The sequence below is a fragment of the Coloeus monedula genome (genome assembly GCF_965178545.1).
Source record: "Coloeus monedula genome assembly, chromosome: 4".
Lineage (NCBI taxonomy): Eukaryota > Metazoa > Chordata > Aves > Passeriformes > Corvidae > Coloeus > Coloeus monedula.
The window spans coordinates 33,394,557-33,409,848 of record NC_138784.1 but is presented as its reverse complement, the minus strand read 5'-3'; the positions used below and the strand labels follow the sequence as shown (position 1 = coordinate 33,409,848).

The following is a 15,292-nucleotide window of genomic DNA, read 5'->3' as shown; positions in this document are numbered from 1 at the left end:
ACAAAAGTTAGTAGTAGTGGTGCACTCTCAGGTCACTGGACCTGCATTGGTTTTTTTCCTGTGAAACCTACAGAAGGTATGAGTTTTATAAAAAGATTTCTGGCTTTGGATGACTGGAACATGCCTTTATCCAGTAACATTCAAAAGTACACCACCATCCCCACTCTCCCGCCAAAGTATTCAAGATTATTATGCCTACTTTTCTTTTCCTTCTTTTCTTTTTCCTTCTCCTTCTCCTCTTCATCTCCTCCAGCCCCAAGTAAGGTAAAGATGATTCCAGTCTGAGAGTTCACACCTACAGCAGTAACCACCATTCTTCCAGAGCCTTCCATCACATGTGTACCTGAAAGATTGAATCCGGTTTTCCACTGAGACTTGAGCAGTTATATGGCAGAGGACACAAGGAAATAAGTTTCCAAACTTGACTTTGATGAAACCTTGAGATGTGTATATGTACATGTGCTCCCCTAAAGCTTTAGCTGCCAAAGCTATTTGGAAAGTAAACCCATAAGCAACTACACAAAAGATAGTTTTATGGGTCTGATCACTCCAACAAAGTTTTGTACTTGTTGCACTGGTTTGGGATACTTTTAGGAGTCAACCTAGACAAAAAAACAATTTGCTAGTTTTAACCTCAGAATTTTAAATAATCAGCCTACTTCGGAAACAAACTACCTTATTGAAAAATTGACAAATACTACACACCTGACAGCAGCATAGGATCTCTGTCCAGAGATTTCTTAACATGGTCGGATTCCCCAGTCAGTGAGCTTTCATCAATTTTGAGGTCATTCCCTTGAATGAGTACACCATCAGCTGGTAAAAGGTCACCTACGAGAGATCACTGGGTATGTTGACTGCAGTTCCTTTTTTAAAAATAAAAGAAAGTTCAACTTTAAAAATATGTTTACCATATTTCACTTGTGCAATATCTCCAACAATTATGTCAGCTACTGGTATTTGGATGACTTGGCCACCTCTGATGACTGTGAATTTCTGTTCTTGTTCAATCCGGCTCTGCAATCCCCGAAATTGTTTCTCTTTACTCCAGTCATTGAAAGCTGTTACTAATACCACACAAACTACAGATAGGAGGATTGCTGCTCCTTCAATCCAACCTGCTTCAGATTCCTCCTCTTCTTCACCAACATTTACTGATCCACATACTGCAGAAAACAGGTTATAGATTTAAGAAAGTTCACAAAGATATTTCAACAATGAAAAGTTTTAGCAAACAGAAAAAACTAATAGTTGCTAAACACTTTCCATGCTACCCTTCTTTGCAATTTTACCTTCATTTTCCATAAGGGTAGCACACAAAGAAGCTAAAGAACCTGAAAGCTAGAGCAACTTGAGGAAGTTAAACCACCCTGCTTATCTGAACACATGAGAAGTTGATATAGAGAAAGTTACCTGTCCTTATTTTGTTAAATGATGGCATAAGAATGCCAGACTGGTTAACAACCTTCTGCTTTCTCAACATATCCCACTTTACGTTTGTCTTAGCAAGCCAGAGACGTTATTGCAAAAATTCAGTTAAATGAAGGCCCAATCCCTCTATTTTTTGTTTAGAGTATAAACATAGCTTCATTTCTTAAATTAGAAAGTTACCAGTGTCATATTGCAAATCAAGGAAAATTTAAGGACTTGCTGACTCCACAAAGAAAGCCCATGACTGCAAATTATAAATTGCTTAAATATTTGAGGCAAAGCTAAAAAAAAAAAAAAAAAAAAAAACCACTTGCACAGAGACTGGATTTCAAACAAGTCCCCTTGTTCCTCCTGCTTGCAATTTACCTTTGGCATTATTTTGGTCAGAATAATACCAGATCATGACCAAGGAAATCTCATGTTGCCCTTTTAAGGCAAGCTAGAGTTTTAGTAATGTGCTCTCAATAAGGAACAATAAGCTGCTTTTCCACTGACTTACTGTCTCCCATCAGATTTACAGTATAGACATGTTGAACCAGGAAAGTCAGTAGTACAATAAAAGTAGATACCTACTTTTTAAGAAGTTTACTTACATGATTCATTTCCTCCTGGAGGCTGGTAAAAAGAAAGGCCCAAGGATACTACGGCTGCAATTTCTAATATAATTAGTGTAACGTCCTGTAGTGCTTCCCATACTAACTGAAGAAATGTTTTTGGCTTTTTAGGAGGTATAAAGTTTTTCCCAAAAACTGCTTCTCTCCTTTCTATATCTGCTGGATTTCCACTTAAACCTATTTAACAATAAGACAAAGTTAGTGACACTTACATGCATTTCACCCTCACATTAGAAGTGACTGAGGTTTCCCACTCATGGAATCAAGTCCCACTCCATATTTCAGTAACAATACCAAAAAGCCATATCTCAAATGTAATAACATAAGTAATATCCTTAAATCAGAATCACTATAGAATGCCAGCTATATTTTATAATTCTCACCTTGCCGAAATAAAGCTGATGGTCTACCTGCTTAATATGTCACTTAATATGACATAGGAACAGAGTAATAATAACACACATACCTTTGTTCAAAGTAAACAAGTTTGCAAGACAAGATCATTAGTAGAGTTACTACTATTGAGACTGAGTAGCACCATAAAGCTTTAGCAAGACCACAGCCTGTGAAGGCAGCTCTGGTTCCCAGTGTAGGGATTCTGTATTCAGAGACAACATCCTAGGATCCTAAAAGTAATGTAAATTTATAATGAGATATTTATTATAATTAATAATGTAACTATTATGATTATTATATTTCCATATTAATTTTTATATAAAATACTATTAAAAGTTGTTGAAGCTATGCAGGCATCATGTGGAAAGATGCTGCTTCCACCTGGATTGGTGGTAGTTATTTGCTCTTCTGAAGCTTCACTTTATCTCCTCTCACACAGAGAGGAGCCCATGTTTAGAACTACGCAGGGTCTGTCACCTCAGTTTTGTATCTATCTTTTTTCTTATATGGCATATTTGAGTCCTCCTCTGTCTCAATTCTTGTACCATCCTTAAGGGAAACAAGGCAGACAAGAGTGAGGGGTCTACACCAAAGGCTACTGCATGTTTCAAGAACTTGCCAAGATCTTAAAAATAAAGGAATACCAAGTATTTTCAGTGCAAGGTCATGCACTCAAGGTCTTCTGTGAGCACACCTCCTGTTTATTCCTCTGAAAGTTTCCAGTTAACTAACCCACCATTCAGAATTAAGCTACTAGCTCATTTTTCAAAGCAAAATTGCCAAACTTCAAGGCATGTTCAGAGCAAAGGTCTGGATACTTCAACCATATTGCCCAAGGTTGTGATCAACCCCTGCTTAAGACAACTATTTTCTTAGTTGAAATTTTTTTAGTAGCTAACCCAACTGCTTAGTGATAAAGGCATTGCAAACATACTAGGTAATAAATACGAACAGCAGTCACTGCAGCTGGCTTTCATAACAAGGGAGCTATTTAACACCTCTAACAGACATTTCCTAGAATCATCACATATTTCAAGACACTTTGAAAAGACTACTGAACTGCAAAGCTCAATTTTATATGCTAACAACTGTTATATAATCACGTAACCGAAAAGCAAATTATGAGATCTTTTCAAAAGTGAAACAAATTAAACATACTCTGTGTATATAATGAATTACATTTATTCTAACACTCTTCAATTCACCTTGAATTCATGTTTAATACAAAGGAGCGATTGTACTCATTAGCCATAACCCTACACTTCTTGCAGTTCAAGCTTTAAGGTGCTTACTTTCATTCTCAACTCAAAGAGCACTGCAAGACTGTTTTCAAAATCAAGCTATCCATTACTTGGATCTAGAGAAACTCAGGACAGTGTGGTCATTCCAAAAGGCTGGGCCATACTGCTATTGTGCAATAGATACCACTTCTCTATTCTTTTAACACAGCAGAGTTTGGAAATTTATTTACGTAATGTTAGCATAGCAACATCACTTTTTTCCTCCCTTCACAGGGTACCACAGTGCAGAACATCAGAAGTATACAGCAAAGGTCTTTGAAGAATGAAAAGCGTTTCCCAATGAGGCTATATAAAGTCAAGCTACTATCAGAACCACTTAGTGAAGATTAGTAAATAAGCCTAGCAAAGACAAAAACCATTTGTATTTTTAGTATACACCATAATACACCATGCACCATTACTGAACTTGCTACATTTACCACACAGCTGGCAATTTCACAGTTCACAATCTACAGTCCTGAGGTCAAAACTACTGTCATTATATTCTTCATTATGTGTCTTAACTAGGGTAATTTATGTTACTTGGGGTTAAGCTCGAAAAATATTAGACAAGGGACTATTTATGCTTCATATACAAATTTTATTAGAAATAAGTTACTAGACAATCAAAATTATGTAGACTTATGGAAATATCTGTATCTGTCCAGAATGTAAGACAGATTTTGCTACTAACAATATGTCTAACATTCATTTTGCACATTTGTATAAATGTAAGCAGTAAAGTCTGCTCGGTGTCCTTTTTTTAAGTAATACTGGTACAGGACTGTTCCCATTTCTCATTTCAAATCAGATAAGTTTGATTCAAATTTTGCCTGAAAACAGACATTGCCTTACATTGTAAACAACTTCACAGCAAAGAACAAGCTGAACTCATTCACTGAGTACCATGTCAGAAGTACCTGTACTTTTCCTGTGAAGCTCCTGGTAATTGCATAGTGGCAAGAGTGTCATGTCATAAAGAAAGTGTCTGATTAGGAAAAAGTGTCATAGGGCCACAAGATTTTAGAGAGCTAGTACTAGTGTAACACATAACAGTTTCCTGCAAGATCTTGCCTAGATTTTCTTTCCATTAGTATTGCTTCCCTTTCTATACCTAAGATTTGAATTTGACAAAAGCAGAGACCTAGTTCTACCTTTACAAGAGCTCTCCAGCACTACCTCTGAAAAATTTATAGCAGGTTACCTGATTCTCTAAAATTTCATGTTGTGATTTACAGCCAAAATGACACCTCTGTTGGATGTTCCAACTCATCTTAATTAGCCTTTTCTGAGCCAGTTACCATGTTCAACTGTTGAGGCTTTGGTGTGTTTATGAGCTTCTCTCACACTTTAAAAAAATGGTGCCCTTTTATCAAGTCAGCAACTGCATTTAACTGATTGCAGTGTACATCGAAATGTCAAATCCTTTTGAAAGGGAGAGGCCCTGATCACACAGCCCTCAGTACAACACAATAAATCTGCAGGAAAGGGCATCCAACCTTTTTGAGTATTAATACACTGACACTCATCACTCCCATGTGTTAGCCTGTGTGTTTGTTACATTAAGAGACAAAGTGAATCCAGCAGTATATGAGGAACTTGGTGCTTAGTGCATTGTGGCTATCTAAAATCGTATGCCCACCTAGCTTGCAGTAGTAATGGACCTTTAACTTTGTAGATCACTGTACAACAGATTCAACTCTTGGTTCAATTCCCAGTTGTACAAAACTATATCCCTTTTCACGGAGAAAGGAAACTGCCTTTCAATATTATGCAACAGGTCAACAGGGTAATGAGATCCTATTGCTCCTATCTGAGATGTGTTACACTGTGTGCTTCACACACATGCACTGTACTTTACAATTGCCAAGGAACAGAGGTTTGTACTCTTTATGTTTTACAAACTTCTTCATCCTGAAATTGGTCTACTCCCATTCACTGGTAGTTCAGCTATGTCAGCTGGCTACTTTCAGTTTGGTAAGAGGAGCCCAGTTCATGTACTGATAATTTCAGGAGTCTGGAAATCAGGAGTCTGGCTTTAAAAGCAGATCAAGTCAAAACATGCTAAATGCAGATGTACCCAGAGGTACCTTACGGCATTAGTAGGCTGCTCTTGGTCCAAGAAGACAAATCTTTCCATAGCATTTCTGAAGAACAGAAAGCAACGGCTCTCCAGGATTAAGACAGCAGGTACTTTACTGCCACCAACATGACACCACATTGTTTAAGAGCTATGTGAGTCCTTCAATGCAGAGACACTACAATTTGCCAGAATCTTGATTTTGGTAATTCTCAATTACTCTTAACAGCAGGACTTCACAATAAGTTTCAGTTAATGTTTTTACATATTTTTATCTAAGTACAGTTTACTGTAAATAATACAGTATATTATTCTATCTTTCACAAATACACTTAATAGCTTTCATTTACATTGGAAAAAAGCAGTAAGAAACAGCCAAGTCTTAAGGAGAACTTCTGGAATGTTCTCAAGAAGGAGACTTAACAAATTTATTTACTTATTTCTTCACATTTGTACCATCTATCTTGGAGTAATAACTCTAGATAACAAAAGCATCATGTAGCCACACTTTACAGAATGCCACTAAAAGCAACATGGCAATGACTCCACAAAAGATACTTATTTCTACAGAATAAGATCCTGTAGTCACTTTGCAAACCTTCCACTAAGAGTACATGTTAATGCTTCAAGTCATATTCATAGTTATTTTGCATCGCTTAAACGGAATCTACAGAAATACTGTAGGTTTAAAAACTAGATCCTGCTATTAAGAATTCAATGTAGCACAAATAGAAAACACGTAACCAGTTTTAAAAATTGCTGCATTAGCAAATGCAAGAACTAAGCAGCCACACAGAAGCATTAATAAGCCCTGCATTAGATTACTAAAACCTTTGGGTCTACAACAGCATGATCTGAATTGTGAACTATCCGTCATATGAACTGTTCACAAAATTGATGCTTTCCCATCAGCTTTCACACAGCTTTCACAGTGAGCTGAACACTGCTATGTCGCACTGCTGTTTCATATATGGGTGCCTACATCAATGAAGTGTGTTTCAAAGTGCAACTTCATTGATACATCATCTCACATGCAGTTAGACCAACTGAAAAAAGCTCTAGATTACTTATTACCGTGGAATACCTCTGTCTTAGAGGAACAAGAAGCAATATTTTGTTATGGTAACTAAAATACTTTTACAAACTTTGTTCTATTAAAAAAAGCAGTTTGCTGACTAAGGCTTTTCCTAAATGGAGTTTCCTCAATAAGTGTTAAAATTGACTTACCTTCATTTGGTGAAGTTTTCAACTTTGTACAGATGCCATGTACATCGCCATAGCATTCCTGTATTTTATGCAGTGCATCTGCAGCTCGAAGTTCCATAAGAGAACGGAGCTCTGCAAGAGTAACTCCAAAATCTCCATGATTAGCTTCTTTTACTGCGTTTTTTACGCCGCTATACGCAACTGAGTTGTTTGCCATGTCACCCATGATGCATGCAGTCTTTAGTGCAGACAGTTTCCAGTAAGGAACAAGATTTCAACTTAAAATATTTCCAAAAGGAAAATAAATCCTTTGGGTATGAAGACAGTCAGGAGAGCAGACACATCACCCAAGCAAGAGACCCCGTCTGGAGAGATATCTTTGAGGTTGTCCCATGGCGCGTTCTGTTCCCCAAAGCCAAAAGGCATGTACAATCTAGGGAGAGAATAAACACACATTCAGTTACATAACAACTATACTGAAATGCATTGCAAGACAACCCTAATTCTTTGTACTGAGGTTACAGAACAAATTTCTTAATTTCCTATAATATTTTTAGTTTGCATTCCGCAGGCAAGAGTGACAAGGGAAAAAATGAATGTTTCCCATCTCAAAACAACCTTGCATTATTGGATTTCCTTAAGTCATTAACTTTTTAACAGCTGTTGCCTTTAACACTGGCATTTTCCTTCACATGCCCATATGGTTCATCATCAAGCAGGAACCTTTAAAAATACCTAAAATTAAATCTGTTTCCAGGGAAATGGATCTTGTAACATCCACAAGTGGTGTCACATGGGGAAAGGAACATGTTTAAGTTAAAAATCCCCACTTTCCAATGACACTCTCACCTCAGAGTTTGGGAAGAGCAGGCTTTTGTGTGTTCCCATTAATTCATTTGTGCAAACCTGAAGAAAAAACACTTCAACACTAATCTAGCCCACATATGAAGTACTTTTGCACTCCAAGGAGGATTATATTTTCAGGCAGACCTAGCGCTTAATAAATTTATCACATCCATACAGTTTTAGCCCTGTTCCAGCCTATTTCATCACAACTCAAGCCTCCCACAGTATCTCCATTTAATTCTTCGAAGAGAGGGGAAAATTGCACAATACCACCTTCTTACAGAAGGGATAAGGACACTGAGAGCAGCTCTTCCATCTGATGATCAATGCATTGTAGCTGAGAAATTGCCATCTAGCCACAGGACTCTGAACTTGCACAGGCATTCTATACATAATCCCTGCTCAGGTGACGCATTTTGCACATACACACGTACCCACACAACAGTGAAGTGCACACACAAACTCCTCATTACAATGTGAAGATTTGCTGTGTGCCAAAAACAGACATCTGATCATGTAAGTCAGCTTTATTGACATAATGGAGTGCGATGAGCATGTGTAACAATATATTCCCCCACAAAACATTATGACTCCCAGTCTCAGAGGAACAATAACTTGGACACTTCCAGGTCAACAAGACCCTCAGGTGTCATATGCCTAGCAAAGGCAAAAATACAAAGGGAAAGCATCAGCAAACAAAAGATTTCTAGCTACTGCCCTGACAGGTTAGAGGACTGTTTGGCTGAACTGCTGAGTCTATGTTGAAGTAAAGGTATAAGAACCCAATTACCAGAAATTTGAGGTCCGGGTTCCAGGAAGGACTCAGATTTCTGCTCTGGAAATAATCAGTTTCAGCTCTACTAAATCCACCATTTAAAGCACCATGCCACAGTACTTCATTTGCACTGAGAACAACCACTGACACTAAGTCCCTTAACCGATGCCACACAATCACAAGTGACAGTCCCATCACTGGCAGAACTACAATTTCTGCAACTACAACTGCTCTTCTCTTCCCATCACAGGAGATTCTGAGAAAACCACTGTCCATGGCTGTTTTCCAGAGACAAAACACATAAAGCAATCAATATTCACATGCATAAATCTTCCAACATTCTGTAACATCAACAAAGCATTTAATGTAAAAATTAATTTTACATCTTCATTGTTTTCTCTGTTACTTGCAAGGAAATGTTACAACAGTTGAAGAGTTCATGATGATATTGTTAGCCTGCATGCTAGGATGTAGTTATGATTAAGACTGTAATGTGTTAAGAGTATCCTGCAAGTGAAGAAATTCATGCAAACCATGTATGAAAGACATGCCACATTGTTATCTAATGCCCAAAAGCTGGATGTTGTTGTCCAGCTGGTAGCCTAGGAGGATTTATCAGCTGGCATCTGATCATAAGCTATGACAGTATAACAAGAAGCAGATCAGGCAAATGAGTTTGTATAGCTATGGAGAAGATGCTGCAGCTGCTAATTAGGCAAAAATAGACCAAGCAGAAGGCCCCACAACCAATTACATCAAACTTGATTCAATTTTAATTAAGAAAAGCTCTGTTCAAGCCTCTAGCAGGAGCTCTGTACTTAATGCCCAAATACACCCAAATCCAAGAGAAAAGAATAGGAAAACTACACCTCTAGTCACCGTTCAGTTGACATCAAACATTTTAAGACTTTCTCTCTCTCTCCATATATATATGTGTAGAGTGAGCAAGACTTGCTTTCATATGTAAGTAAACTTAAGAGTAGTAACACTGCTTAATATAACTCAACGTGCTTTGCACTCCAGTTTTAGCCTCTTTATGCATCTATATCAATTTTTACTAATAAATAATAATCCAGTGATTGGTCATTACTAAGTTTATACTGAAGGGGGTTCTCATACGCTCCAAATGACATGCTAACACACCAATGGACCCCTAGGGTTCACAGGCAAATTCAATAAGCATGCATTAACACTACAAAAACAGTGCAGTTCTACAGATCAGCTCTAGTAGTGATACGAACTGTTTGGCGCATCCATTTTAGGAAAGAACTGAGGAAAATTGAAAGGAACAGTGTGAAGACTTCAAATTCTGAATACTCCATGAGCGCAGTTTTGCTCCAGATCATAAAAACTCGATTAAACGTTATCAGCTGCTACGCAAAATCAGACCAGAATCTGCTTCAGTAGCCCATTTTTACCAGACATTTCAACAGAGGGCACAATACCTTCTTGTCATACAGGTACAGGATGGACTTAGTTTAACAGAGATTTTTCTGTAGGAATCAGCAAAGAAATTTCCTTTAAGAAATATTCTTAATGCAGTTTTGATGTCAAATCTCACAACATCCAATCACTTCCTGTTACAGCAAGTTCCAACAGTCCACTTCTGTAACATTAGTGGCGATGCATAATGAAACTATCAACAGTGAAATTCGGTAGCATAAAAAAGTGCACTTTTAAGCTACACAGACCATCTAATAGTATTGATCTTCCCAATTAATGAAATATTTTATTTGTTTTTACCAATGTTCCAGTTCTCAATTATTGCATCAGCCATTTGAAATAACTGAATAGCATGAGCTCTGAAGCACTACAGTTTAAAGTAACTCACCTCCAACTTCCAATCTGTTAATATCTCAAATTTTAAATTAAAGAAATAGTTATCAAGCTAAAACTCATTTATACACACTGCTGAAGTTCCAGCCTATTTAAAGTTTAATTCAGTTGAAGTTTTATGCTAGTGTCCAGCTTAAACAACCTGCACACAAAATAATTAAGATGTCTATCTTTCATTAGACACATCAACTTTTGGATAATCCTTTACCAATGACACTTTTGTTTACCACTGTATACCACTGAGACTAGGAATAACTTTAAAAGCTATTCTCTGTCACACTCAAGTGACAAAAAAACTTGAACTGCAGAGGCACCTTTCAGTAGCAGCACATAATCTCACAGGTAGGATTCGGATACTTGTGTAAATCCCTTCAAGAAGACCTTGCTGCTCTTTGGCTGTAGTAACTTCACTGACACATCACCTCATTGTAGCTGCTTATGAGGAGTAACTTCCTTACCCAAATCAAATTACTGTTGATTGCTATGGGAGTGTGCTTTGTTACCAGACAAAGACACTAATTCAAACTCATCACCCATGAAACAAAGGTTAAATAATTTTGCCAATGCTAGAATTTCAACAACCTCATAAGCTTCTGTAGTTGGACTGGAGAAAGGAAAAGCTCTAAACAGAAGTCTACATGTAGAGATGCTTACCAAAGCATGGAGAGACTATAGATTACTTGTCTATTTAGTGCTACCAGAACATTCTGTGCTGACCAAACTAGAAGCTGTGACATGTTTCTTGAAGTGTTCCTGTGACCACACTTTAGACACAGACCCACATTAACCTCCTGCCCCAAAAAGCTGCTACTATAGAGGCAGTCTTGAACATTAATTATGCTTCAGCAAGGCCTCCAGAAAACATCCTTCACAGTTGAAAGTATTTCATAATTAGTGATTTAGTGTTTAGTAGAGATTCCCTCTATTTAAAGAAAGCTATAATCTGTGTTCTACAGTCATTAAAATTAAGGCTGCCTTGAAGAGATAGTTTACAGAGGCTATGCACTGACAAGGGTGAACAGCAGAGATCAAAAGTGGCACAATTACTATTTCGCAGATGCACAGGACCTAGCATACCTTAGACCCCTATCCAAGCCTTTCCTATGATTACATTTACATTTAATACTTGCTTCACTAACCTACAAGGAAATGCAATTTTCTTAATCAATATTAAAACACTTAAGCAAACTCATACTTTAAGAGTCAAAGCTCCAGCAAATATAAATCTTGTGTCATTCAATTTAATTTATACATCTTTATACAATTTAACTTATACATCTTTAATTTATACAACAGTATGCATTCAAATATTGAGCATTAACTGGTACTAGCATTTGACCTCCAACAACACACTAGAACTGGACACTGTAATATAGGAAAGAGCTTGCAAAGTGATTATCTCAGGAAAGCCTTTGTTTAATCTAATTAGTTCAATGAATACCAGACAGATCTGCATACCAAGAGGTGGCTGTGATAATAACTGTCCCCGTATGTTTCAGTTGTCATGCCTTTTAACCTGCTTGCAGCTTTGAATATACTGAAAAAACATAATATGCTTTTGCGTACTTCAGTTTGGGTATGATCCACGGCTTCACGTCATCACATAACATTGCAGGGGTGGGGGGAAGAAAGAAAGGGAAGCTGTCTGTAATATTATTATAATGGAATGTTATTACAATGGAAAGTAGCTGTAATTGAGAAAGTAACCTGGAAATCACGCTGCAATTGACTCAGGTCTGTTCTGCAGGGTCAGCCTTCTTACTGTAAGACAGACCCTCCCATCTACTTGACAGGAGACAGAAACTCACCAGCTGTTTCACAAGAAAAAGGAATAAATGCTGATAAAGCAAAATATTAACACAGAACAGCATGCATTTACAAGTCACTATTCCATAAGTTAAACTGTGCTTAACCGAACAAATAGGAGCTAAATCATTTCTGTGCCACGCTATTGTTTTAGTGCAAACATCTCAGCCTGGTTTGTGAAGAGATGAGTACAAGTAGACTGAAGAGCTAAGAGAGAAAGGGCACAAAGTTTTTATCATATCATCTTCAGCCTTAAATATGCCCAACAGTGTTGTAATGACAAGTTTCAGCTATCACAGCTTATGTGCTATAAATGGTAAATTCATCAAAGGTCACGACTTCTGCTTCATTTTCAAAGAGAAATCTGATTTCATCCTGAAGCTTAATCTCCTGGGAAGCAGATGTACTTACCTATCTGAAATAAAAACTGGCCTAGATTCTGCATTGGGTCTAAACACTGGTATTGTCCCTGCTCGTTGCAGGGAAGCTGGACAAGATGACATTTAAAGGTCTTTTCCAGCCCAAGTTATTCTGTGATTCTGTGATTTATGGCACTTAATCTAAGGGATTGCTGCTGCCTACTGTGACTGACAGTTGTAGTAACAGTTTCATCCATTGGTGGTTCCTTTCCTTTGAGACGCCTAATTTATTTCATATTGAAATGATAGCTAATAAATTAGGACTTCAGTAGTCTGAAGTCAGTTTGGTAGTAGTACAAATTAGCAGTGTTCACACAGGTTTCTGCATCATTTCCCTCCTATTTTGGTAGCAGGAAGGAAAAATTGTACAAATCTTGAAGGTGAGTTATTATGGCATGAAGGACATGAGCTCCTCTTACAAAGCAGCTTGGTCCACAGCCTCTGCCAGGAGCCCAGTAAGCAAGCAGACATGGTGTTATGCCATCGACCATCTGCACAGGCCTGTATTGCCCTGCCTTGTCCAAGCCATGGCCTCTCCACACTCACCACACAACTTAACTCCAGCTGTAGTGACAGCTGGATTAAGAAAAAAGATGAGAAAGTGCTGTATAGAATAGTCTGAGTAGGAAACCATTTTATCCAAAGTTATAACTAATTATTAGCTTTCTGAGGTAACTAAATAGTTATTACTGATCCAAAAACAGACAGACTGAGACAACAGGAAGGGCTTCAGGAAAACCTATGAACATTTTCAAGTAGCATCAGACTTTGAGACATACTGGAAAACCCCAGAGGACAAAACCACGTGATCATCATTAAAGAAAGCATCAAGTATCCCATGTGTTTAGAATGCTAGGCTTTTATAGTGTCCTATTTCATATTACATTGCTGGTTTGTCCACAAGACGACAAACACTTTAAGAGACAACATTGCAAAAGCGTAACCACTTAAAACTTTCCTGCAGTGCACAGCTCTGATCAACACTCAGGCAGCTTCTCTCTTCTCCACCCACAGGCCCTGCAGCTTCCTCCTCTGTGCTTCCTTTTCCTAGGTTCATCTACTTTCTGCTCCATGACACCATAAACTGAAGGCTACATTCAAAAGGACTGTTTGCGATACAAGCTTATTCCAGTTTAAGACTATAATCCCAGTGAAAACCAAAAGTTTTAACCTCTAAATAGGACTCAGTCCCTTCCAGAATAATTTTGAATGTGTTCAAGTACCTAGAATGCATTTACTGTGTGTGTCAGCTTCCTCATCTAACTTGAGGTGAGTGAAGCTGCCAAAATTTGGACTAAGGCAGCTGATGGCTGAAGGCAAACCTGCTGCTGGTTCAAAATGCAAGAAAAAAATGTTTGCCCAATGGCCATCAATATTTTCTTTCCCTTCAGATCCACTGAGTCCTAAATAAATGACTGAGGATTTCAAGTCTCTTAATCCTGCACAGTTTGGGATAATTATGCTGTAAACTAAGTGCTATTATCAGATGTCATATTAATAACTTAATATATAAACCTAAAAGTGCTTTTTTTTTAAAAGGTAGTAAAGTCATCCATTAACATTACTAAGTTCATTAACAACTTACCACGCTTTTCTCATCAACATTTATCAAATCCATAGACAAAAATTACAAGACAAAGCTGAACTTCTTAAAAAAAAAGAAAGATAGGATGGTAGCATGGCAACCTACTCACTAAAATGATGCATCATAAGACTACAACAGAGTTTACTGACATTCCCAAAATGCAAAAAGTGTTCTGGTCACAAACCCTGACAGGTATGTGTTAAATGAGGCACATGACATCACTATATGCAACTAAGTTTCAAGTAAAGGTAAAGTGAGATGGCACCAAATTTCATCAAACAGAGTTGGAACGGATTCCTGGATTTCAGTTACTTGTTGCATTTAAAGCTCAGTGCAATGCATCCAGCTGGTCAGTTCTGACAATAATGTCAGCAAACAGCAGCTGACTTTATCAGCTACAGGTATATGACTTGTCTTGAGAAATCTTTTTACCTTTTTTTCACAGAACTTATATTTACCATTTCATCCTGATTTGAACACTCCCCGTTTTTTCCTTTCAGGAAGAATTTTCATGCTTGTGTCCATTTAAGCAGAGCAGTATGCTTTTGACTGTGACCATGCGTTATGATATCAAGAGGTTTTAGATTTATGAGTTTTCAGGCTAAAGCAAAAGTCCATTCTTACCCAATTTTTCTTGTATTCAGAGAACTTCAAGGGAAATTTAAAATTAGTCTTAAAACTACTAGGAAATATTTATGCCTATGAGATTAAGCCTAATTACTTCCATAAAGTCACTCTGTATATAACCAATTCCTTTCTATTAGGGCAGTAAAATAAACTTAGGTAAAGCTTTAAGGCTTTTCTTGCTACTTTGGACTAGTTTACTACTATGTACAAACAGTACCACAAAATATGGTCTATATGTTCATTGAATTGTAAACAGATAATATACAAATAGTGATATTAATGTGGTAAAGGATCCATTTATGAGCCTCAAAATCACCATCCCCACCCAGAAATGGTCTGGAATGTAAAAAAAAAAAAAAATCAAAGCCTCAGCTCTGGCAACCCATCTCAA

General features: G+C 37.5%; 1 protein-coding gene across 6 annotated transcripts in view; it reads right to left on the bottom strand.

Annotated features, from left to right (window-relative positions):
• The window catches only part of ATP2B1 (ATPase plasma membrane Ca2+ transporting 1), a 59,849-nt gene that overhangs the window by 26,010 nt on the left and 18,547 nt on the right, over positions 1 to 15,292 (bottom strand). For all 6 annotated transcript variants that reach the window (XM_082279603.1, XM_082279605.1, XM_082279606.1 and 3 more), the window contains exons 2-6: positions 7,029 to 7,440; positions 2,025 to 2,222; positions 912 to 1,166; positions 706 to 831; positions 200 to 343 (exon numbers count right to left, since the gene is read on the bottom strand). In XM_082279603.1, the coding sequence (XP_082135729.1) occupies positions 200 to 343; positions 706 to 831; positions 912 to 1,166; positions 2,025 to 2,222; positions 7,029 to 7,233 (928 nt within the window). In that variant the 5' untranslated portion in view covers positions 7,234 to 7,440. The remainder of the gene's footprint in view (positions 1 to 199; positions 344 to 705; positions 832 to 911; positions 1,167 to 2,024; positions 2,223 to 7,028; positions 7,441 to 15,292) is intronic.